The sequence below is a fragment of the Centropristis striata genome, chromosome 8 (assembly GCF_030273125.1).
Source record: "Centropristis striata isolate RG_2023a ecotype Rhode Island chromosome 8, C.striata_1.0, whole genome shotgun sequence".
NCBI lineage: Eukaryota > Metazoa > Chordata > Actinopteri > Perciformes > Serranidae > Centropristis > Centropristis striata.
Genome location: NC_081524.1, coordinates 39,769,850 through 39,792,533, shown reverse-complemented (window position 1 = coordinate 39,792,533; position 22,684 = coordinate 39,769,850). Strand labels below are relative to the sequence as shown.

The following is a 22,684-nucleotide window of genomic DNA, read 5'->3' as shown; positions in this document are numbered from 1 at the left end:
TAAACAGTAATCTGTTGCCCCAATTTGGTGCTTCATGTTAATAAAGAAACTTTTTCATAACTGCTTGCGTATGAGATGCTTGAATAAACTCATAAGGTTTATGTAAAAGTATACATAAACTTTAAGTAAATTTACACATTTGGTTTATGTATAAATTTGCATTAACGTTATTTAATTTATCTATATTACTTTTAAATGAAAGAAAAACATTGCATTTAATTTGACCTTTTACATTCAACCTATGTAACAAAATTACATGGAAAATTTACATGTAATTAAATTACATAAAGTCCACGTTTTTGGCTTAATTCTTTTTTTGAGTGTAGATGATCACGAATTAAAAGTGGTTAGATCCGTTTTTCTATACTGTGTTCAGTCGATGTTATAACTAGAACTGACCTTTGACCTCTTGATCGGAGGCCCCTCAGCATAAATAATGGCAGGAGTCATCCATGTATGTAATTATGACTTTTGCTGAACCTCTGGGAACAACCACAATGTTTTTTTTTGGCAATACCTTGTATATGGCAGCCACCTTTTTCATGCATGCATGTGAATCATGCGGCCTCTTCTTCTGCTTTAATGTCATTAATTGGAGCCTAAAATATTCTATAAATAACCCCAATTTGGCCAACACGGACAGGAAAAGGAGCGCTGTGAGTGTGTTTCACTGCCGTTATTCACACATTCAGCATTTATTCTTTTGGAGACTCTACAGAGATGCATACACAAACACACTTGATTTCTCCATATATCAGAATAACTAAAAAAAATGTAGAAAATGATTAAGGTTAAATGCATTGCACTCACTTTGTTCAGATGTGACACAGAGATAGAAAGCGAGGGAATCCACTTTGCTCTGATCACACTGAATCATTTGGTGTCAAAGTTCATTCTTTATCAAGGAATATCATTTGTGGGAAAAGCTGACTAGGCTGCTTTTAATTCACTCATGAACTGCCAATGCAAGCAGTCAACAGACGATATACTCAATAACATGTCGTGCCTGCAGAGCCCTGTTTAAATTGTTTATTTTTGAAGTTGTTTTTGTAGGTGATGACTCCTCCCAACATAAAACAAAAAGTTACAAAATTGTCTATGTAATCAAAATCATGTGTAAGAGACTTCATAAAAAACAAACATGAACACATACATACACATATAGAAGTGAAAGTAACATAAAATTGGCAAACTATTGACCCTGTGATACTCAGCATTGGGTGCATGCAACCTGACAGTAACTGTAGAATATCTACAAAAGTCCAATTAAAGAATTATAGCATCTAACAACTTCAAAACACCAACAACTCCTGCACATTACATGGTGTGCAACCAGCGAGCACTGTTAAGTGGGGCACACCAGATTCCTGACTCTGTTTTGTGAAGTCTTGTAAAAGGTTCACAGTGTAATACAGCAGGATCCCCATCAAACAGTTTCAAGCAAGACTGTATATTTGGAACATACAAAATAAATTTTATTATCCATTCTCTTCATGTCTACATCTTATTAGAGTTTCTAGACAATGGCATTGTCAAATAACACACCCAAATTAATTCTAATAATCCTGACAGGTGCAACAATACATTTCTGTCAAGTCCAGGTGTCAAAATATAACTGAATGTGAAAAGCAATTTAAATCTTCTTCTTTGTTATTTTCAACATAAAAAGGGGAGCCATGGCCCTGGGCCGCAGTGAGAGCTAGGCAGGACATGGCCATGAGCACACAGAAACACAGGTGAGGAAGTGGTTCAGGGTTGGGCCCCGGTGGCTGCTGGGACTTGTGTGGCCAGGGTGTTGGGAGCAGAGATGACGGGGGATCCAGCAATGTTAGCCAGTGGCTGTGAGGAGGACATTGAGGTGATGCCTAGGAGAGAGAGAGAGAGAGAGAGAGAGAGAGAGAGAGGAGGAGGAACCGGGTCAGACATTAAATCAGTCTCACACCTGAGATTTAACCAGCACAGCACAAAAAACATTGTGATAGAACCAGAGAAACAGGACAAGAGTAACATGCACAGTGAACCACTTGATTTCTGGGGGTCAACAAATCATTTTGGAAGTCAGCTCTGTCTCCACTGTGTTAAAGTGTTCATGTGTTCATGTGTTTTAGTCTTTTTGGTCACTTAATGTCTTTTTTTGGTCATTTTGTGGGTTTTTTTTAGTGATTTTGTGTCTTTTTTGGTCATTTTGTGTCTTTTTTTGATCATTTTGTGGTCAATTTGTGTCTTTTTTGGTCATTTTGTTTCTTTTTGGGGTCCTTTTGTGTCTTTTTTGGTAATTTTGTGTCTTTTTGGTAATTTTTTGTCTTTTTTGTGTTTTGACAAGAACAGACAAAATGTAAAGTAGAGCCATGTGTTTTAGTCTTTTTGGTCACTTAATGTCTTTTTTAGTCATTTTGTTTCTTTTTGGGGTCATTTTGTGTCTTTTTGGGGTCATTTTGTGTCTTTTTGGTAATTTTGTGTCTTTTTTTGGTAATTTTGTGTCTTTTTGGTCATTTTGTTTCCTTTTTTTGGTCATTTTGTTTCTTTTTTGGGTGATCTGAACTGTGCGTGTGAGATTCTGTTCAGTGAGCGGGGGTCGCGGACAACATGCATGTTAAATTGGGGGTCTGTCTCCACTGTGTTAAAGTGTTCATGTGTTAATGTGTTTTAGTTTTTTTGGTCTCTTTTTTTTGGTAATTTTGTGTGCTTTTTGTCATTATGTGTCTTTTTTGGTAATTGTGTCCTTTTTTTGGTCAATTTGTGTCTTTTTGTGGTCATTTTGTGGTCATTTTGTGTCATAAAATCTATAAATAAATAAAATATAATATATAAATGCACAGACAGAGAGGTGTTTTAGTTGTTGTCTGCTTCATTATTTGTCCAAAATTCGTCGTATCAACTGAGTTTGTATAATCTGAACTGTGAGATTGTGTTCAGTGAGCGGGGGTCGATGACAACATGCATGTTAAATTGGGGGTCGCGACTCAAAAAGGTTGAGAACTACTGGACTAGAGGCTGGGCCGACTAGAGGGGGGGCTGACTAGAGGGGGGGCTGACTAGAGGGGGGGCTGACTAGAGGCTGGCTGACTAGAGGGGGGGCTGACTAGAGGCTGGGCCGACTAGAGGCTGGGCCGACTAGAGGGGGGGCTGACTAGAGGCTGGGCCGACTAGAGGCTGGGCCGACTAGAGGGGGGGCTGACTAGAGGCTGGACTGTATGCGTCTCTTATAGTATAACAACAACAATGGCGGACTACATGGGCTCTTTGCTAATGCTGGTTCTGGCTTTGTTAGGCTACATTGGCATCCAAACAATTTTTACACGACATCTCTGCTGCTTGTCTTGACTGCTATGTACAGCAATTATGTTGTTATTAATACTGAACGTGAGAGGTTAATGCTAACGCTAGCCCGTATTGATCACATTGCAGTTACACAAATGTAATATAATTAATGATACTAAATAATTTTAGTTGGTCACGACGCCTCTGAGGGAAGTGGTTCCTGGTTTGAGACCAGGAGAAGAGTTGATGTCTCTCTGGAACAAGAGCTAGTTCTTTGGCTGCAGAAAGTCCAGGAACTGGTTCTAGATTAGGCACCGGCTCTGAGCCGACCTTTGACCTGCCTTGGTTGGACAGTAGTATAGGAAGGTTCTGAGTGAATCAATGCACTGCAGCAGCTTTGCAATGCAATAAGTAAAGACGTCTCTTTTTGCTTCATACTGCTTGTTTGGTCGCAAAACCTCATGTTTATGAAATATGACTCGCTGCAAGTTCCTTTATATGGAAGTCAACCACAACAACAGTCACAGTTCTTGGTACACATAAAAATGGCCGCCTATGACCATCCTATGTTGAGTGGAATAATTGCAATGTAAAACCCAATGCTTCTAGTTTATTATAATTAATTTTTCCTTTTCAATACAACAAAGATTTGTGCAAAAAGTCATTTTAACTTAAAATACTGAGTCAAATAGCAAGATTAATTTGAGTTAACTCTATTGTCTTCGTTGTCTTAACATAAAATTCTTTCGCAGCATGGACAATCAAATATTTTAGTTGAAACAACAAGTTGGTTTTACAGTGTGTTCTCAACTTATTCTCGTTATATGGATAACAGATTTCTTCCCTTGCAATATGACCAGGTTTTTGGCTGCAAATAAAGTTTCCCCTCTAATGTGAAGTGAGATTATAGATGTAACTTTCAGACTATCAGCATGGTACAGTGATCAGATTACTTACCGGCCATCATACTTGAGGAGCTGACTGGTGTGGAGCTGGCAGCCATCCCTCCAGGAGTGGCCCCTCTTCCCTGGTCTTTAACGATGGGAACTGAGAACAAAAGTGGATTTGAGCGCCTCATAAAACAAAAACATGTGTTGTTGACACAATCAAACTACAAATTTTGGTTTGAGGCAATTTATTTAACCCATAAGAACCCACGGTGACATGGGTATCACAAACATTTTAAATGTTCTAGTAATGTTCATGTATGTTTTCTCAAGTACATTAGTGTGTTTTTTAGTGTTCTACAGCTATATCTCATTCAATGCGTTTTTCTTTATTTTCATGACTATTTACATTGTAGATTCTCACTGAAGGCATCAAATCTATGAATGAACACATATGGAATTATGTACTTAACAAAAAAAGTGTGAAATAACTGAAAACATGTCTTGTATTTTAGATTCCTCAAAGTAACCACCCTTTGATTACTAGAATATAAGACATGTTTTCAGTTATTTCACACTTTTTTGTTAAGTACATAATTCCACATGTGTTCGTTAATAGTTTTGATGAATCTACAATGTAAATAGTCATGAAAATAAAGGAAACGCATTGAATGAGAAGGTGTGTACTGTAAGTGTGTTTTTTAGTGTTCTACAGCTACAGTAGCTTGTTGAGAAGCCGTCCAATAAGGCAGTGTTATTTATATTTATTTATTATCGATTTATTACTATTTTGTTACTTAAAAACAAATCTGAAAAGGAATTTGTTGTCTAACAGCACTATTAAAGTCACAATTTTGATATATGTTGTGGAGATGAAAACAAAAAAGGGCTTAAAAAGGGTTATTTGTTTTTATTTATTATTGATTTAATATTATTTTGTTACTAAAAAACAAATCTGAATGGAATTTGTTGTCTAACAGCACTATTAAAGTCACAATTTTGATATATGTGGTGGAGATGCAAAGAAAAAGGCACATTTGTGTTTCTGTAAGCAGAAAAGGTGTCTAGTTTATTCATTTAAAAATAAGATATATCATAAGGTCCACTTGATCTATGGTATATCCCCCATAATTTTCCTTTTTTTAAGGATTACTGGCTCTGGGTTCTTATGGGTTAAGCGATAAGTAAGAGATGCAGACCGGGTCAAAAAAATGAAACAATGAGAAAGAAACTTACAGAAGTAGGGATGATCCATGGCCTCTCTGGCCGTGAGGCGGGCTTGATGGTCGTAGCGCAGCAGTTTGTCCAGGAAGTCTAGCGCCTCCGTGCTGACCAGGTGCTGGTTCTCGCTGTGCACAAACCGCTCCCACCTTTTGCGGGAGTGCCTAGAGATCAGGGAACAGATCAGGGATCCACTTGTTAGTTACAAGTATTCATCTGCTGAAATCTTGGCAAAAATATTATATTAAATATTCATATTATATATCTTGGCTTCCTGTTAATTTTCGGATTGATTTTAAGATTTTATTGTTTGTTTTTAAAGCTTTGAATGGACTGGCCTCAGTACATCAAGGACCTCATCCAAATTTATACTCCAGCGCGTGAACTGAGGTCCGAAGTTAACAACATTTTTATTCCTTGGCTTTTTAACACTGCGTGAGTTTTGTGGTCCTCTGTCTTGTATTTATTTTATTTCTTTTAACTACGTCTTTTATTTTATTTTACTATGTTTATCTGTTTGATTGTATTGTTTTATTTATGGCATCATTTTAGATTTATACACTTATTATTTATTGCTGATTGGTATATGTAATTGTTTGTTTTATTGTTGATTTTATGTACAGCACTTTGGAGACGTTTGTGTTGTTTAAATGTGCAAAACAAATAAAGGGGGACTGGATTGATTGGATTGAATAATACTTTGCAGATGTGTGGTGACAATGACTTACCTTCCGAGAATGTCATTGAACCGTGGATCCAATTCAATGTTGTACTTGTCAATGTAGTCGTACAGGTCCTCGGTGCCCAGTACTTTTGCAATTCGCACAAGCTGCAAGTAAGAGGAAGAATAGGTTAATTATGGAAAGAGAACACTTGTTAAATCATATGGAGGGTATTGATTGGCATGGACTCCATTGCAGCAGATAGTGTTAAGAGTCAATTAGGTAGTGGGTTTCATACATTACGCCAACAAAGAGGTAATTATGGGAGCTTAGAGATCATAATAACAATAAACATCTTGCATTAACCCATTGAAGCCTGGAAAGCGGATACGTTGTTTTGTAGTATTTGTAAAAGCTCTCAAATACTTTTTGAATTTCATTTCTATCTGCTACAGAGGCTGAAAAATCTAGTAGAAGCGTTGACACTTCTGTTGAATTTACAGAAAAACTTCAGGTTTTAGGGGCTGATTTTATAATCGCCCAGAGGTTTTACAGGCAGTTTTAGGCCTCAGTGGGTTAATAATAATGTAAATGTAAACATTCTTATGTTTTTTTTCATTTGTTTTATTGAAAGCCTACACTTTGAGATTTGTTTTTGTCAAACTTGACTGAGCCAGTGGACGTCTGTCTGTAAATGGAAGGTTTCATTGCCTAAACTACTGTTGGATCAGTCTAACAACTTTGAAACTGGTTCGATATTAACCTTAACAGCGACCATACTAGAATATCATATTTTATAACTAGGTGTCCCACTCTCCTCAGCAGCCTTTCCACGAGTGGAAGATAGTCCCACATTGCTCACGTCTGCTACAAATACATCATGTTGCCACAGTGGCACAGTTGCTTTTCTTTGAGAGCTACTCAGGCTATGCTTCTTAATAAATGTAAGTAAATTAAAACAACAGGCACCATGTGCATCTTTGCCCGTCCTGCCTGTACAGTAACTTGATCTCCTTTATGTTGCTGTTCTTGGCTCGGCAGTAAATATCTCACAGTCTGTCAAACACTATTAGCCCAGTTAGTCTGTTTATAAAAACACATAATATTATGTTATCACAATGTCATATTGTTTATAACTAACTCAATACAAGTTGGATATAGTGTGTTGAAGCTGGTGGCTGACGTAGGAAACTTTTTTATTTGCCAGAATGGAATAAAGTGGAAATAATGCTTCTGTCTTACAGTGTACAGTACAGGCCAAAAGTTTGGACACACCTTCTCATTCAATGTGTTTCCTTTATTTTCATGACTATTTACATTGTAGATTCATCAAAACTATTAATGAACACATGTGGAATTATGTACTTAGCAAAAAAGTGTGAAATAAATGAAAACATGTCTTGTATTCTAGTAAGCAAAGGGTGGTTACTTTGAGGAATCTAAAATACAAGACATGTTTTCAGTTATTTCACACTTTTTTTGTTAAGAACATAATTCCATATGTGTTCATTCATAGTTTTGATGCCTTCAGTGAGAATCTACAATGTAAATAGTCATGAAAATAAAGAAAAACGCATTGAATGAGAAGGTGTGTCCAAACTTTTGGCCTGTACTGTATGTGTTTAACACAAATGAGACCAAACATAGGACGGTGTTATGATCCTTGTCCACTGGTATCGTCCTATGTTTGTCTTTTTTTTTTTACATTATGTGCAAAAGTTAATAAACGTCTCCCCTCCCTCAACAGCAGCGATATGTTTGAGAAAGCCATAACAGCAGAGCTGCTGTGTCGCCTATGTCACAGTGTAAGAAGAATGTGGTTTGACTGTGTAAAGGAACAATACTATACATTATGTAGTGCTGAAAACATACAGCCCCTGGCTCTGCTCCCAGCTCTCTTTAGGCCACAGGTTTGTGACAAACATAAGCAAAAGCCCTGATTCTGCATACATACCTGATCATAGTTGTCATGACCGTGAAAGAAAGGCTCCTTTCTGAAGATCATGCTGGCGAGCATGCAACCCAAACTCCACATGTCCAAGCTGTAGTCATACATCTACAAATAATATAGAGAGGGGAGAAGGTTTGAACATTTAAAAATAAAACGTATCAGTGACATGAATACAACTGAATGATGCCCAACTGCTACAGACATTTATATTTATTTATTCATATTATGTATTTACTTTTTGCCTCCATACCCCTCTGGATGTAGATAGTTAAATTGTATGTCTTTGTTTTTTCTCTACATATTCATATTATTAAAAAGGGAATGGACAATGAACATTTGGAACAAGAAGCTATTGATACAAAACCTTTGGCTCTGTACAATTTTGATACTAACAGCTGTAAATCCATTTGTACTTGTCAATTGTTGTGAAATTTCCTAATAAAAAGATAATTACAAAAAAATAAAAAATAAAACGTTCTCTTGTTGTGTTGTTCTCACTTGTGTGAAACTGTCATGCCTGGGCCAATAGAAGAAGAATCTAACAGGCTCACCTGGTAGTCTACCAGCAGTTCAGGTCCTTTGAAGTACCTGGATGCCACTCTCACGTTGTATTCCTGGTTTGGGTGGTAGAATTCTGCCAAACCCCAATCGATTAGGCGGAGCTGAAAGTACAAAATCAAAAAAACAAGTTGAATGTATTTTCAACAAAATGTGATGAGGTGGTGTTACAGTAGGGAGGACGAGAAAAGACCGTACCTTTCTGTGTTCATGATCGATCATTACATTGTGTGGCTTGACATCTCTGTGCATAATCCCCATACTGTGGCAGTAATCCAGGGCCTATGTGGTAAAATGGAAAAACACACTGAGTGTTAAACTGATGTAAATAGAGTTTTATATAATGTTTCTGCCAAATATTAAATAACCAACACAAACCTTAAAAAAGGAGTTGGAATTATATATTACGTATTAAAAGGAGTTTCTTACCTTTAAGATTTCGTACATGTAGAACCGTATGTCAAAGTCAGATAGGGTTTGATACAATTGCTGTAAAAATAAATAAAACACATACATGAGTTATTTGAGGGGTTACGAACTAGCATATCCAAATTACAAGTTAACAAAATGCTGCAAAATGCTAATTTTTACCTTGAAATCTGTGTTGTTCACATGTTCAAAGACCAGAGCAGGGGTTCGGGACTGAAAGGAAAAATACAAACAATTCACATGTTTGTTTATGCATGGAACCTTGTACATGCATATAAATTTGAAATGTTACAGTCCAAAAAAAGGAGAATGGACTCACCACAGGATCCTTGACGATATCTAACAGTGAGATGATATTTGGGCCACCCCTCAGATTCTCCAGGATCTTTATTTCTCTCTTGATTTTCTTTTTCTTAACCGGCTGTGAACAGAGAGAGTCTTGTCAGGTACATGAAAGTCCCAATAAAAGGTGACAAAATATAATGACTAGGACGTGTAAATGATCAGGATAATCAATGTATTGTTTCCATACCTTCAGTATTTTGACGACCACTTTTTCGTTGTTTGTGATGTTTATGGCTTCAAACACTTCACTATATTTGCCTCTCCCTAGTTTTCTGACTAGCTGATAGTCGTCTTGGTTCCTAGAAAAACAAACAAAAAAAGACATTTTGAACAATGCAAAACAAAACCAATACGACTAAAGCACCAACAATTCCCCTTTGCCTTACCCCCATTCAACAACATGGGACTCATAGTCCCAATATTCCCGAGGCCTCTGTGTGTTTACATCGGGGTAAACTCGAGAGCGGCTTGGGACAGGGCCAGACATATTCTACACGGGATCTTCTCTAAATCTCCTAAAACAAAACAAATAATATGAAAAATAAGGTTCCTTAAAATTACAAATGATACACAACAGAGAAAACAAGTCAATTCAAAGGCATTTTGTTTACTGGTGTACTAGGGTTAGCACTCGGGGACATTATCTAAGTACATATAGGTGATATAAGGTAATCTAATTATAAGGCAACACAATACCTGGGAGGTTCCCTCCAGGATGATGGTGATAAATGAATTAAAACAGGAGCAGTTGAGATGCCTTTATGGTTGGAAAGCTATTGGGGCATACAGATATAAAACAGACAGTTAGCACAGTAAACTTAAATCATTGATATTACAGAATTCATACAGATTTTTGAGAATAAAATTAAAGCAATTTCAAGGTACCTAAAACAAACATGTCAAGACTATTGAAGCCTTTAGAGTGTTAATATAAATGTAATTGGGAAAAAAAACCAAGTTTAGTGTATAAGTAATCAATGCACAACTGTTCATTTTATCTTTGATTGCATGTTTTGATCATTAATAATAACATGAGAGATTGTGTGATGAAAACAGCAGATTATGCTATTATATTCTAATTCAAGCATATTCTTAACCTTGGAAATATAACCGTTAAAATAAAAAATTCTACAAACTTTAAAGACTTTGTAGTAACCCTGGTATTAGTTCAACACCATATGTAAAAATGAGAAAAGCTAATCAAAGCCAAAAAGACATTTTAACTTGAAAATGTTTCCCCCCCACTGTTTCACAGGATGTTGATATGAATAAGAGTTTTTAATAAAACTACAGATGTTCCCTGCAGAAGGCAGAAAAACAACCAACTTATAATCGCAGTATGTTATTTAAATAACACCGACATAACAAAAAAATCCACATACAAAAACCCAAACAAATCAAACTAAATTATTGTCCGTAAGTCTAAAATCTAAATCTTTCCTGCCACATGCCATCACACTGTACAATAACAAATAATAACCTGGTTCATTACATACTGTCTATGCACTTTGTGTGTTTTTTATGCACACTGTTCATTGCACCTTATTTGTTTCATAGCACCAACATTTTTATACTGTATATTCATATTTATTCTGCACTGGAATTCTATTCCTACTCCTTAATACACACTCCTTCTTTAGACACTTTATTTTTATTGTACTTTTATATTTTATTGCTTGAAGTATGCCTAGGTTGTTCTTTTTATTTAATTGTGTTGTCATTGTCTCTGTGTGTAAAGCTGCTGCTACACTGTAATTTCCCAGCTTGGGATAAATAAAGTCTATCTATCTATCTATCTATCTATCTATTTATCTATCTATCTAAATACGGTGGTGTGTGAAATGCAGAGACCTGAATGTTAAATGGGGGCATCCAAACAGTCTAATCAGGAGGTACAGGGCTCAATACAGTCATCACTGGGGGCTACACCAAGGCAATATCTCCTGTTGGAAAAAAAAAGGGCCAGAAAGTAGGTTGATTAAAATCAATGATGTCAATTAAGCAAACATGAACAAACTATGTGTGCTAATGCATGCCAGCCAATACAGCTAGTGAGGCTACATTAAATTAATATTAATATAAAATGCATCTAATCAATAAATGGATCCCTCTGGGGGCAACACACAAGCTCGGTTATAGCCGGTTTGCCCGCTAAATACTTTAATGAAAAGGTGAGAGTACGCACAAACCCTGTATGGCTCAAGGCCTGCACAAGTGCAGTAAAGCTAACAGCTAATGCTAACAGCTAACGGCTAAAGCTAACAGCTAGCTAGCTAGCTATCGGGCGAACCGGGGCAGCTGGTCGGGCTGCTAGCTCGTTAGCATTAGCTCGTTAGCATTAGCTCGTCAACAGCAGAGGGAAAAGCCGGTTGGAAAGTCACAACGTAGATTTCGGCCACATTATAAGACTGTAACGGAAAATAACCATATGGTGAATGGTCAAATAACCGTTATGGTGGTTATTGTTAACGTACAGCTACACAACAAGCTTCGAAAAATATATTTCCTAAAGCTAGAAAGAAGTGCTAAAGCTAGCATGCTAACGGGCTAAGCTAGCAGGCTAAAGGGAGTGAATAGCCTGCTGGCTAGCTGGCGAGGCAACTGCCTGACAACGCCTTGAAAAAACATCTTACAAACACTGTGATCGAGCTGCGGAAAGGCACGGCGGCTGTGTTACGTGCTCTGAGCTTTTCCTCACATATAAAACACTCAACAGCGGCTACCAACCTGCGACGATTTGTGGTTAAATAACACGATTACCTCTCAGCGGTGTTGGGACGTCAATATGGCGATGCTGGGGATCAGGAGCTTAGTGCGAGCAGCCTCTCCTGCAGGGGGCGCTCTGCTGTTTCTGTTTCATGGGGGGAGATTGTGAGATTGTAGCTCCCTCTGCCACCAACAGGTACGATAGCTGCACAAACTTTTATCTGCATGCATGTCTGTGTGTGTGTATTGAGTCACTGCTGTAATGTTTTAGCTTTGCACCTCCTTTGTATAAATGTATCCTTTGTATTTCACTGTACAATAACAAATCATAACCTGGTTCATTAGCAGATTATGCTATTATATTCTAATTCAAGCATATTCTTAACCTTGGAAATATAACCGTTAAAATAAAAAATTATACAAACTTTAAAGTAGAAAACTTTGTAGTAACCCTGGTATTAGTTCAACACCATATGTAAAAATGAGAAAAGATAATCAAAAGACATTTTAACTTGAAAATGTTTCCCCCAGTGTTTCACAGGATGTTGATATGAATAAGAGAGTTTCAAATAAAACTACAGATGTTCCCTGCAGAAGGCAGAAAAACAACCAACTTAAAATCGCAGTATGTTATTTAAATAACACCGACATAACAAAAAAAAATCCACATACAAAAACCCAAACAAATCAAACTAAATTATTGTTCGTAAGTCTAAAGTCTAAATCTTTCCTGCCACATGCCATCACACTGTACAATAACAAATAATAACCTGGTTCATTACATACTGTCTATGCACTTTATGTGTTTTTTATGCACACTGTTCATTGCACCTTATTTGTTTCATAGCACCAACATTTTTATACTGTATATTCATATTTATTCTGCACTGGAATTCTATTCTTCTCCGTCTTTAGACACTTTATTTTTTATTGTATTTTATTGTATTTTTATATTTTATTGCTTGAAGTATGCCTAGGTTGTTCTTTTTATTTAATTGTGTTGTTATTGTCTCTGTGTGTAATGCTGCTGCTACACTGTAATTTCCCAGCTTGGGATAAATAAAGTATATCTATCTATCTATCTATCTGTCTATCTATCTATCTATCTATCTATCTATCTATCTATCTATCTATCTATCTATCTATAAACCCTCCCCTGTTCATTTCCACCAGCAGCATGCACGTTTCACCATCACAGGCCCTCCTTGCTGCATGATTGTTCAGGGATAGATATGATCCAACAGGCCTAAATAATTCACATTTTTATCCAATCCAATCCAATCCCCTTTATTTATATAGCACAATTTTAGCAAACACAAGGTTTCCAAAGTGCTGCACAAACAATACATACATAACACAATACAAAGAGATGTAGTAAACAATAGATCAGTAAGATGCAATAAATTAAAAATGGGATAAAATTAAATAAAATAAAATGTAAAATGTACTGCCTGCACAAAATAAAATATGCATGAATACAATAAAAACAAAAAATCATAAAATCAACATAAAATCAACACTCTACGTGGTGTTAAAAGCCAACGAGAAGAGGTGGGTTTTAAGAAGAGATTTAAAATGAGACAGTGAGGAGGCCTGTCTGATGTGCAGCGGCAATTCATTCCACAGTTTTTTTATATAATAGTTGGAGTACAACAGTCACACATGAGATGCAATTCAAATAATTCCCTAACCGACTGTTTTTCATCACCTGATTCCTGCATTATTGTGCTTTTCATTTCAGGACATTTCTACCAAGAGACATTTCTATAGACTATTATAGGGCCTGTTTTAAAAGGGTCTTTGTTTAGGTCAAATATAGGGCTCACTGGCTAAATGGACAATGCTGAAATAGTGACAGAAAACAATACATGTTCTGTGGCATCCATTACCTCAGTCATAGAAAAAGCCAGGGGCATTTTCCCGAAGTAACCAGCTACCTGTAATCAACACACAATAGAGAGAAAGACTAACTTTATCTTGAATTGATATAATGAATAGACCCTTTTAAACACATTATGTAGCCTGTTAGTTGCTCTTCTAGCTGAAAGTCATGCATTGTTAAACATGCAGAAAGAGTCTTTGACTGTTCAATCTGATACATCTTGTCACAATCTATAATTAACTATGGAGAGACCTATTAAAGGTTAAAAAGAAAAAAAAAAGTGGCAGTATATATAACTGCACTGTTGCTGACCATCAGTGGACATAGCTGAGGACCAAAACCAACAATGAAGCTGTAAGTTTTTACGTTTTGTCTAATTTTTATTTTTAAAGTTGCAAATGACAATGCCCTGAAATTCAATATAATGTGTATTTCACTTTAAATGGATTACAATTTTATTTGTTCCAGCTTCGTGTGTTGTCTACTTCTACAGTTTGCAGCTATGGTGGTAACTGCCCCAATCAGAGGTAAACCAACCTAAAGAGAGGAAAATATTAAATGTTGTTTTGAGCTTACACTGTAAAAAATGTTTGTGGAAATTACAGTTAAACACTGTCAAATTGCATCAGAAATAGGTCGTAAAATGAAACATTGTACATCACCGTAGTAGATACTTTTAATTACTGTAAATCAAAGAATAGTATAAAACTTTAAATTCTACCGCCATAAACTGTAGAAAACACAAAGTTTTGCTGTAAAACTATACATTTTTCATGTAAAGTCAATGGAGAAATACCATGATGAAACAATTATCCTAAAAGTAATGGGATTATTCAGTATAAATTACAGTTTTTGCTGATATTTACATTTACATACGCTCACTGTATTTTTTACGGTGATGTTCTGGCTACCACAGCTGCCGGTATTTTACCGTAAATTAAACAGATATTTTTTTACAGTGTACTTAATTTTTAAATTAGCATTTACAGTTTTATTAAATAGGAATAACACTCTTTGTTTATTTTAAAGTGCGAAGAGAAAATGTGTTAAGCTTCCTAAGTGGTGAGATATTTCTTATTCTGCTTTTTGAAAGCAGACAGAAAACTGTTCAAACCAATACTGCAAACTGTTATCAAATAACTTATTCATTACTCTTGTTATAGAGTAATCTCACATGCACAGTTCAGATCACCCAAAAAAGAAACAAAATGACCAAAAAAAGGAAACAAAAATGACCAAAAAAGACACAAATTGACCACAAAATGACCAAAAAAGACACAAAATGACCAAAAAAAGACACAAAATGACCAAAAAAGAAACAAAATTACAAAAAAAGAGACAAAATGACAAAAAAGAGACAAAATGACCATAAAAAGAAACAAAATGACCTAAAAAGACACAAAATGACCACAAAATGATCAAAAAAAAGACACAAAATAACCAAAAAATGACAAAAAGACACAAAATGACCAAAAAAGACACAAATTAACCAAAAAAGACAAAATGAACAAAAAAAGAAACAAAATTACCCGAAAAAGGAACAAAATTACCAAAAAAACCCCCACAAAATGACTAAAAAAAGACACAAAATACAACAGGTCAGTGATCCAACGTGGTCTGTAACTTTCAGATAGACATTTAACAGGAAAGTCCCTTCTCACTTGATCCTCAAAGTACTTTTTGTTCCACAAATACGTAAACAAGAACTTCAAAGATGTGGTCACAAAGAGACAATAACGGAACAGAGACTTTATCTTTTAGTAACTAAGCTCTGCAAGCACCTTTAACCTACCGTACCATAAACCACCGCAGTGATTATCATCAGGTATTTTTCAGCAGCGCATCAAAACCCTTCAAGAGCAATATTCTGAAGGTACTTTTTGTGTTTTTTTTTTCTTTTGAAAGAAATATTATACTGTATACATATGAATAACTAAAGCTTCACTTTGATTTCCAATTTGTCATTTGATTTGTATTTTTTCACATCAAAACACAAAACTTTTCTTTATTTATGGCTTGTCATTAGTAGGATTTCATTTCAAACAGCAGCAAACTCATTCACAGATACACTACTGGTCAAAAGTTCAAAAGCACACACCAACTTTTCCAGAATTTAATTGAAAATGATGCAGTTTAATGTCTCAGTCTACTCTGAAATTAATGCACATTTGCAACATTTAAAATTCTTTATTGAGCATGATAGTGTTTTGAAAGTAAAAAAAAGATTCAAAATCACATTTTATGTTGGACTAAAGGACTAAAAAAAGACACAAAATGACAAAAAAGACACCAAAAGACACAAAATGACAAAAAAAATGACACAAAATGACCAAAAAAGACACAAAATGACTTACAAAGACATGAAAAGAATTCAAAAATGGACAAAATAGCCCAAGACTCCATAGAGTTAAGTTGTTAACCCATTTCTTGTTCCCTGAAAAAGGCCTACTTGTATAATTCTGAAATGTACATTATTTTCCAGTTTTGGTTAAGCTTACCTTTTTTTATTTACCTCTGGCAGTTCACCACTTACCTTTGGACCCTTTCAAGCTGTTCATTAGACTTGAACTGCTTGAATTTCAATAAAAAACTGGAAAAATTGGGGTGTTCTAAAACTTTTGACCGGTAGTGTATGTCAGAGGCAAAATCTCCAGAGAGTTTTGACACCAACGGGTTTAAAAGTATATGGGCTTTATTGCAAAAAAAAGAAAGAAAAAGTTTAATTCAGCAGAACAAAACCTGCATTCTTTATATTTCAGCACCTGAGGTATCTGATAAAAAGAGAAGTGAAAGCAGAGGTGTGGTACCTTAAATTCAAGTTAAAAGTAACATCTCAGTGTCAGGTGACATATTGATGCAGATTTTTCTGATTGTTTAATGTAAAAATGTTTAAATTGTTAATAAATCTAATCTTTAATCTTCTAATCTAACTCTTTAATATTTTATTGCTTTACACTTTTGCTGTTGTAACACTGAAAATGTCCCCGTTGTGGGACTAATAAAGAAATATCTTATCTTCACTTATCCTAACTTTTACTCTTCCCCTCTTGTGCTTTTTATTATTTTATCTCTTTTTTTAATCCTGATGTATCTTATTTTATCCTATTTCTATTTCTATTTCTATTTCCCTGTTTTAATTGACTGTTTTAACTGTTTTCAATTGTGTCTTGCTGTTTTTAATGTGTATGTAAAGCACTTTGAATTACCTTGTGTTGAATTGTGCTATACAAATAAACTTGCCTTGCCTTCCCAGATGCATTCAAAGACCCTGACAGTGATCAGATCGTGCTTTCTAGAGTTGTGGTGAAAGATAAAGCGCCATCAAGGAGGAAAACCAACGCGGGGCCGCTGGATATGAGCAGCAAACTGGTTCAGGACAGTGCAGAAGGAGTGATGAAGGCTGGAAATGTGTCAGGAAAACAAGTGATCCGTCTGAGTGGCGTTCGAGTGATTGGCAGTTTCCAAAGAAAGGCAGCAGCAGGAAGTGCTCATGGGTTAAATGGGAGAGAGCTGCTGGATCGGGACAGTTTGGAGGATAACCATGGGAGACCTGCTCCAGTGGGTCACAGAGGTGATCCAGACTATGATGGTAAGACATTCTCTAAGTCAGTAGTTCTCAACCTTTTTGAGTCGCGACCCCCAATTTAACATCCATGTTGTCCGCGACCCCCGCTCACTGAACTCAATCTCACACGCACAGTTCAGATCACCCAAAAAAGAAAGAAAATGACCAAAAAAAGGAAACAAAATGACCAAAAAAGACACAAATTGACCACAAACTGACCAAAAAAGATACAAAATGACCAAAAAAAGACACAAAATGACCAAAAATGACACAAAATGACCAAAAAAAGAAACAAAATTACAAAAAAGAGACAAAATGACCAAAAAAAGACACAAATTAACCAAAAATGACAAAATGAACAAAAAAAGAAACAAAATTACCAAAAAAAAACCCCCACAAAATGACCAGAAAAGGAAACAAAATTACCAAAAAAGACACAAAATGACCAAAAAAAGACACAAAATGATCAAAAAAGACACAAAATGACCAAAAAAAGACACAAAATGACCAAAAAAAGACACAAAATGAGCAAAAAAGACACAAAATGATAAAAAAAAAGACACAAAATGACCAAAAAAAGACACAAATTAAACAAAAAAACCCCACAAAATGAACAAAAAAATAAACAAAATTACCCAAAAAACCCCCACAAAATGACAAAAAAAGACACAAAATTACCAGAAAAGGAAACAAAATTACCAAAAAAGACACAAAATGACCAAAAAGGGTAAAACACATTAACACATGAACACTTTAACACAGTGGAGACAGAGCTGACTTCCAAAATGATTTGGCGACCCCCAGAAATCACCTCGCGACCCCAATTGGGGTCCCGACCCCAGGGTTGAGAATAGCTGCTCTACATTACATAAAATAAATGCATTTTTTAAAATAATTATGCTGTGAGCAGTTAAAGGATTAACAGTTGGTTTTATTTTCCCCACAGAGACGAGAGAATTTATCAGCGCTGAAACTTATCCAATAGGTAAGAAATGTTTTTTTTCTTACAGTAGTGAACATTATGAAATCAATCTTTGATAAATGCTTTACTGAAAGATCTGTCATTTCTCATTTATGCTCTATAGTTCCTCCAGAGCTCATTCCCAGCCGAGCCTCCTGATGATCATACAGAGGTGTGTTTCAAATGTTTTCTGCTTATTTCTTTATCCATCCACTCTGCACCACATAATGCACATTTAAATTAGTTACATTTCATCCTCGTCTTATTATAGGAAGCAGTTTCCTAGACAGTGGCGGTTCTAGACCAGTTTTACTGTGGGGGCCAGTGTTTAATCAGAGGGGCACATTAGCACATTAACAAATGGCAAAGATGATATTTAAGCATTCAAAATCTTTATCTTTATCTGTAGCTTATTTAAACATCTCATTTAAGTAAATTTTTGGAAGATACAAATACATTGATTTAAATAATGAGACTCACCATTTTTTTTGTATGACAATGACATTTCTCATTTTTGTGCACAATCACTTTTTTATTTTGAAAGTGCAGTAAAAACGAAGCAGACCAAAACAAGACCCAAAAAGACACAAAATGACTAAAAAAAGACACAAAATTACCAAAAAAGACACAAAATGACAAAAAAAAGAGACAAAATAACTGAAAAAGACACAACAACAGACACCAATGACAAAAAAAGACACAAAATGAAAAAAAAAGATACAAAATAACTAAAAAAAGATGCAACAACAGACAAAATGACCAAAAAAGACACAAAAATAGACACAAAAAGACACAAAAAGACACAAATTACCAAAAAAGACACAAAATGACTTACAAAGACACGTAAAGACATAAAAAGGATTCAAAAATAGACAAAATAGCCCAATAAGACTCCAGAGAGTTAAACTATTATACAATGTAACATTCTGTGTTTCTTTTGTGTACAATGAGATATTGTTTGAACAAAAAAATAGGTAAGAATTGTTCCATTGTTCATCGTTATAAATTGATCATTTTATTATTAATTTGACACAGGGGCCACAGCAGGGGCCAAAGGCTTCTTCACAGGGGCAGTGGCCCCTGGAGGCCCCTGTGTAGAACCACCACTGTTCCTAGACCAGGCTTTGTTATTCATCTCAATGTTGAAAAGCATTGTTTCTCTCTCTTTTTCCAGATTCTGTTTCTTCCTCATAATGAGTCAGGAGCAGACTGATGTTGAGTCATAAGAGGAAGACTGTCTGCTTCCAAATAAAGCTTCTGCTGGGACTTATTCCTCCAAATTTAGATTTTTACATGTATTTTTTGATGTGCTCATTTGAACAAATATGAGTAATAAAGAGGTTTTTGACTATTTTGTGTTAGGTTTACTCATGTTAACTGGTTAAAGCTGCAGCAGTGTGCTGTTTGCTACAGAGATTGGGCACAAATGTTTGATCATTTAAAACAAAATCTACTAGAAAATGTGAATGTAATGTTTTTAAATATAAATAAAGAAAAATGTAAAGAATGCACATTTTTATTTTTATTGTTTAAAATGTAGTTTAATTAATAATCAGTTAAATAGAAATACATATTTGACAACAGTTTGAGATTTACAAAAAACAACAACACAGGCAGTTAAAATATTCATCACAACACAATAATTTATAAATCAATTACAGGCAAAATACGCACACACACACACACACACATGCATATATGTATGAATTTATATATATATATGTATATATATATATATATATATACTACCGGTCAAAAGTTTTAGAACACCACAACTTTTCCAGTTTTTTATTGAAATTCAAGCAGTTCAAGTCAAATGAACAGCTTGAAAGGGTCCAAAGGTAAGTGGTGAACTGCCAGAGGTAAATAAAAAAGGAAAATATAATGTACATTTCAGAATTATACAAGTAGGCCTTTTTCAGGGAACAAGAAGTGGGTTAACAACTTAACTCTATGGAGTCTTGGGCTATTTTGTCCATTTTTGAATTCTTTTCATGTCTTTGAAAGTCATTTTGTGTCATTTTTTTAGTCATTTTGTGTCTTATGGTGTCTTTTTTGTCATTTTGTGTCTTTTTTTAGTCCTTTAGTCCAACATAAAATGTGATTTTGAATCTTTTTTTTACTTTCAAAGCACTATCATGCTCAATAAAGAATTTTAAATGTTGCAAATGTGCATTAATTTCAGAGTACACTGAGACATTAAACTGCATCATTTTCAATTAAATTCTGGAAAAGTTGGTGTGTTTTAAAACTTTTGACCAGTACTGTATATATATATATATATATATATATATATAGTACTTATAGTGAGAGTATAAGTGGCAAAACAAGAAGTGTGTAGAAAAGTGTGCGGTATTAAACAGTTTTTAGCTTTAACAGGTTGAGGTTTTTTTTAGTTGCACTGTTTCATTTCCTAAAGTGCCGAAGCTCACTGTACACATCTGACTGGACTCCATGTAACTCCTACAACAAAGTAAAAAACAATCCATCATGGAAACACATATAATTTATAGATATAACCTACATTTTTTTCATATTTAGTATCTTTGAGGTGTAAAAACTAACAAAGTTGTGCTTTACCTGGTATGGAGATTCTGTGACCTCTGTTGACATTTTCTTTGATACTGATGATGGAAGACTCCGTTTAGCTGTAAAGTCGTGGCAAAAAAGTCAAGTTATAACCTTGTATAATAATATAAGTATAACCACTCAGCATGCTCACAAATTAGCAGCAATACACATAAAGTTTGTACTCACTATCACGAGAATTCCATTCCCTCTTTCTCTTTTGGTGCATTACGAAGCAGAACACAGAAATAGTGATGAAGATAGTCAACATGATATCTGAGGCAATGATGGCTATTACAGACGTCATATTTATCATGTAACAGGAGCCACAGTCTGTGAGAGAGAGAAGACATAAAGTGTTATAACACAAAATCCAAAACACAGAACATTAAAGTCCATCATCACACAGGAGGAAAGGTTTTAAATAAGCTCTACCTTGCTGTCCGTCTGCTGATCCTGCAGAAGAAGAGAGCTTTTAAAATCTCACATTGTTTAGAGTAAACACAGTATATTTTAGTTTATAGTTTTATAGTTTTATAGTTTATAGTTTTAGTTTATACACTACTGGTCAAAAGATTTAGAACACTCCAATTTTTCCAGAATTGAATTGAAAATGATGCAGTTTAATGTCTCAGTGTACTCTGAAATGAATGCACATTTGCAACATTTACAATTCTTTATTGAGCATGATAGTGTTTTGAAAGTAAAAAAAAGATTCAAAATCACATTTTATGTTGGACTAAAGGACTAAAAAAAGACAGAAAATGACAAAAAAAAGACACAAAATGACAAAAAAGACACCAAAAGACACAAAATGACAAAAAAAGACACAAAATGACAAAAAAAAGACACAAAATGACTAAAAAAAGACACACAATGACAAAAAAAGACACCAAAAGACACAAAATGACTAAAAAAAGACACATAATGACCAAAAAAAAGACACAAAATGACAAAAAAAGACACCAAAAGACACAAAATGACTAAAAAAATGACACTAAATGACAAAAAAAAGACACAAAATGACTTACAAAGACATGAAAAGAATTCAAAAATGGACAAAATAGCCCAAGACTCCATAGAGTTAAGTTGTTAACCCATTTCTTGTTCCCTGAAAAAGGCCTACTTGTATAATTCTGAAATGTACATTATTTTCCAGTTTTGGTTAAGCTTACCTTTTTTTATTTACCTCTGGCAGTTCACCACTTACCTTTGGACCCTTTCAAGCTGTTCATTTGACTTGAACTGCTTGAATTTCAATAAAAAACTGGAAAAATTGGGCTGTTCTAAAACTTTTGACCGGTAGTGTATACATGTATCATTGCTTCAGTCAAAGTCAGCCACAGTCAAAACACAAATAAAAGACCACTCACCAAACATGGAACCCACAATACACAGAGCGTCAGACATCTTCTTTATGTTGGTTTCTGGAGAATGAGGAAATGGCAGAGAGGCTCCGAGGGCCAGTGGTCCTTCTGTTCTCTAATTCTGTCTAATGGCTGATCTGTTGCCGTACCCATAAACAAGCTGTGTGAAGCCAGAGGAAGGAGTGTTCACACAGCAAACACTGTCCACCGGAGTGTTTGTGTGACGAGTCCACTGAGAGAAGAGGAAGCTGGTGTTTCTGTTTCCACTCTGTAATGCCACAGTCACACCAGGGTGGCAGGTGTCATGCATATAAACAGAAA

General features: G+C 35.2%; 2 protein-coding genes across 4 annotated transcripts; both read right to left on the bottom strand.

Moving 5' to 3' along the window:
- Positions 1 to 1,014: 1,014 nt before the first annotated feature.
- On the bottom strand, positions 1,015 to 12,166 carry LOC131975916 (casein kinase II subunit alpha-like). 3 transcript variants are annotated; one of them, XM_059338740.1, is made up of 15 exons: positions 12,075 to 12,166; positions 11,166 to 11,257; positions 10,011 to 10,087; positions 9,701 to 9,829; positions 9,502 to 9,613; positions 9,289 to 9,390; positions 9,132 to 9,182; positions 8,970 to 9,029; positions 8,739 to 8,822; positions 8,534 to 8,644; positions 7,986 to 8,087; positions 6,098 to 6,198; positions 5,385 to 5,533; positions 4,219 to 4,308; positions 1,015 to 1,865 (listed from the first exon to the last, which is right to left on the bottom strand). In XM_059338740.1, the coding sequence occupies exons 4-15, from the start codon at positions 9,799 to 9,801 to the stop codon at positions 1,750 to 1,752; spliced, it is 1,179 nt and encodes a 392-aa protein (XP_059194723.1). In that variant the 5' UTR covers positions 9,802 to 9,829; positions 10,011 to 10,087; positions 11,166 to 11,257; positions 12,075 to 12,166; the 3' UTR covers positions 1,015 to 1,749. The 3 variants fall into 3 exon arrangements, with proteins under 3 accessions (XP_059194723.1, XP_059194724.1, XP_059194725.1); XM_059338741.1 differs by having other exon boundaries at positions 12,042 to 12,093; XM_059338742.1 differs by lacking the exon at positions 12,075 to 12,166 and adding an exon at positions 11,948 to 11,968.
- Positions 12,167 to 20,711: 8,545 nt separating this feature from the next.
- On the bottom strand, positions 20,712 to 22,429 carry tyrobp (transmembrane immune signaling adaptor TYROBP). Its single transcript, XM_059338757.1, has 5 exons — positions 22,370 to 22,429; positions 21,432 to 21,452; positions 21,186 to 21,329; positions 21,009 to 21,076; positions 20,712 to 20,891 (listed from the first exon to the last, which is right to left on the bottom strand). The coding sequence occupies exons 1-5, from the start codon at positions 22,404 to 22,406 to the stop codon at positions 20,835 to 20,837; spliced, it is 327 nt and encodes a 108-aa protein (XP_059194740.1). The 5' UTR covers positions 22,407 to 22,429; the 3' UTR covers positions 20,712 to 20,834.
- Positions 22,430 to 22,684: the final 255 nt, after the last annotated feature.

Bases quoted from the DNA above. Each gene is read 5' to 3' on its own strand.
- LOC131975916 (XM_059338740.1), bottom strand. From the start codon at position 9,801: ATGTCTGGCCCTGTCCCAAGCCGCTCTCGAGTTTACCCCGATGTAAAC. The intron at 9,614-9,700 runs GTAAGGCAAAGG...TTGTTTTTCTAG, and splicing joins TCCCATGTTGTTGAATGGGG to GAACCAAGACGACTATCAGC. The intron at 5,534-6,097 runs GTAAGTCATTGT...CCTGATCTCTAG, and splicing joins TTCAATGACATTCTCGGAAG to GCACTCCCGCAAAAGGTGGG.
- tyrobp (XM_059338757.1), bottom strand. From the start codon at position 22,406: ATGTCTGACGCTCTGTGTATTGTGGGTTCCATGTTTG. The intron at 21,453-22,369 runs GTGAGTGGTCTT...CTTCTTCTGCAG, and splicing joins TATTGTGGGTTCCATGTTTG to GATCAGCAGACGGACAGCAA. The intron at 20,892-21,008 runs GTAAAGCACAAC...ACTTTGTTGTAG, and splicing joins TCACAGAATCTCCATACCAG to GAGTTACATGGAGTCCAGTC.